This window comes from Oncorhynchus keta, chromosome 13, assembly GCF_023373465.1.
Source record: "Oncorhynchus keta strain PuntledgeMale-10-30-2019 chromosome 13, Oket_V2, whole genome shotgun sequence".
In the NCBI taxonomy this organism is placed as follows: Eukaryota; Metazoa; Chordata; class Actinopteri; order Salmoniformes; family Salmonidae; genus Oncorhynchus; species Oncorhynchus keta.
In genome coordinates this window covers 327,501-328,639 of record NC_068433.1, presented here as the reverse complement: position 1 = coordinate 328,639, position 1,139 = coordinate 327,501, and the positions used below count along the sequence as shown (strand labels likewise).

The 1,139-nt window shown below is 52.5% G+C and overlaps 1 protein-coding gene across 50 annotated transcripts in view; it reads right to left on the bottom strand.

The window, feature by feature from the left end:
• Positions 1–328: 328 nt before the first annotated feature.
• The window catches only part of LOC127906559 (uncharacterized), a 2,554-nt gene continuing 1,743 nt past the window's right edge, over positions 329–1,139 (bottom strand). For 30 of the 50 annotated variants that reach the window (XM_052458785.1, XM_052458790.1, XM_052458795.1 and 27 more), the window contains 3 exons: positions 1,105–1,139; positions 863–958; positions 329–510 (listed from right to left, as the gene is read on the bottom strand). The exon at positions 1,105–1,139 is cut by the window's right edge. In XM_052458785.1, coding sequence (XP_052314745.1) covers positions 351–510; positions 863–958; positions 1,105–1,139 — 291 coding nt within the window. In that variant the 3' untranslated portion in view covers positions 329–350. The other 20 variants (XM_052458772.1, XM_052458765.1, XM_052458787.1 and 17 more) reach the window with 16 other exon arrangements.

Sequence of the window (1,139 nt, the reverse complement as noted above, 5' to 3'; positions counted from 1 at the left end):
CGCTGCTGTTTTTTTCATACTCAACAGTTTCCTGTGTGTATCAAGAATGGTCCAACCACCCAAAGGACATCCAGCCAACTTGATACAACTGTGGGAAGCATTGGAGTCAACATGGGCCAGCATCCCTGGAGTCAACATGGGCCAGCATCCCTGGAGTCAACATGGGCCAGCCTCCCTGTGGAACGCTTGAGACACCTTGTAGAGTCCACATGGACCAGCATCCATGTGGAACGCTTTAGACACCTTGTAGAGTCCACATGGACCAGCATCCCTGTGGAACGCTTTAGACACCTTGTAGAGTCAACATGGGCCAGCATCCCTGGAGTCAACATGGGCCAGCATCCCTGGAGTCAACATGGGCCAGCATCCCTGGAATCAACATGGGCCAGCATCCCTGTGGAACGCTTGAGACACCTTGTAGAGTCAACATGGGCCAGCATCCCTGTGGAACGCTTGAGACACCTTGTAGAGTCCACATGGGCCAGCATCCCTGTGGAACGCTTTAGACACCTTGTAGAGTCAGCATGGGCCAGCATCCCTGGAGTCAACATGGGCCAGCATCCCTGTGGAATGCTTTAGACACCTTGTAGAGTCAACATGGACCAGCATCCCTGTGGAACGCTTTCAACACCTTGTAGAGTCAACAAGGGCCAGTATCCCTGTGGAACGCTTTCAACACCTTGTAGAGTCAACATGGACCAGCATCCCTGTGGAACGCTTTAGACACCTTGTAGAGTCAACATGGGCCAGCATCCCTGTGGAACGCTTTAAACACCTTGTATGGACCAGCATCCCTGTGGAACGCTTTAGACACCTTGTAGAGTCAACATGGGCCAGCATCCCTGTGGAACGCTTTAAACACCTTGTAGAGTCAACATGGGCCAGCATCCCTGTGGAACGCTTTAGACACCTTGTAGAGTCAACATGGGCCAGCATCCCTGTGGAACGCTTTAGACACCTTGTAGAGTCAACATGGGGCCAGCATCCCTGTGGAACGCTTTAGACACCTTGTAGAGTCAACATGGGCCAGCATCCCTGTGGAACGCTTTCAACACCTTGTAGAGTCAACATGGGGCCAGCATCCCTGTGGAACGCTTTAGACACCTTGTAGAGTCAACATGGGCCAGCATCCCTGTGGA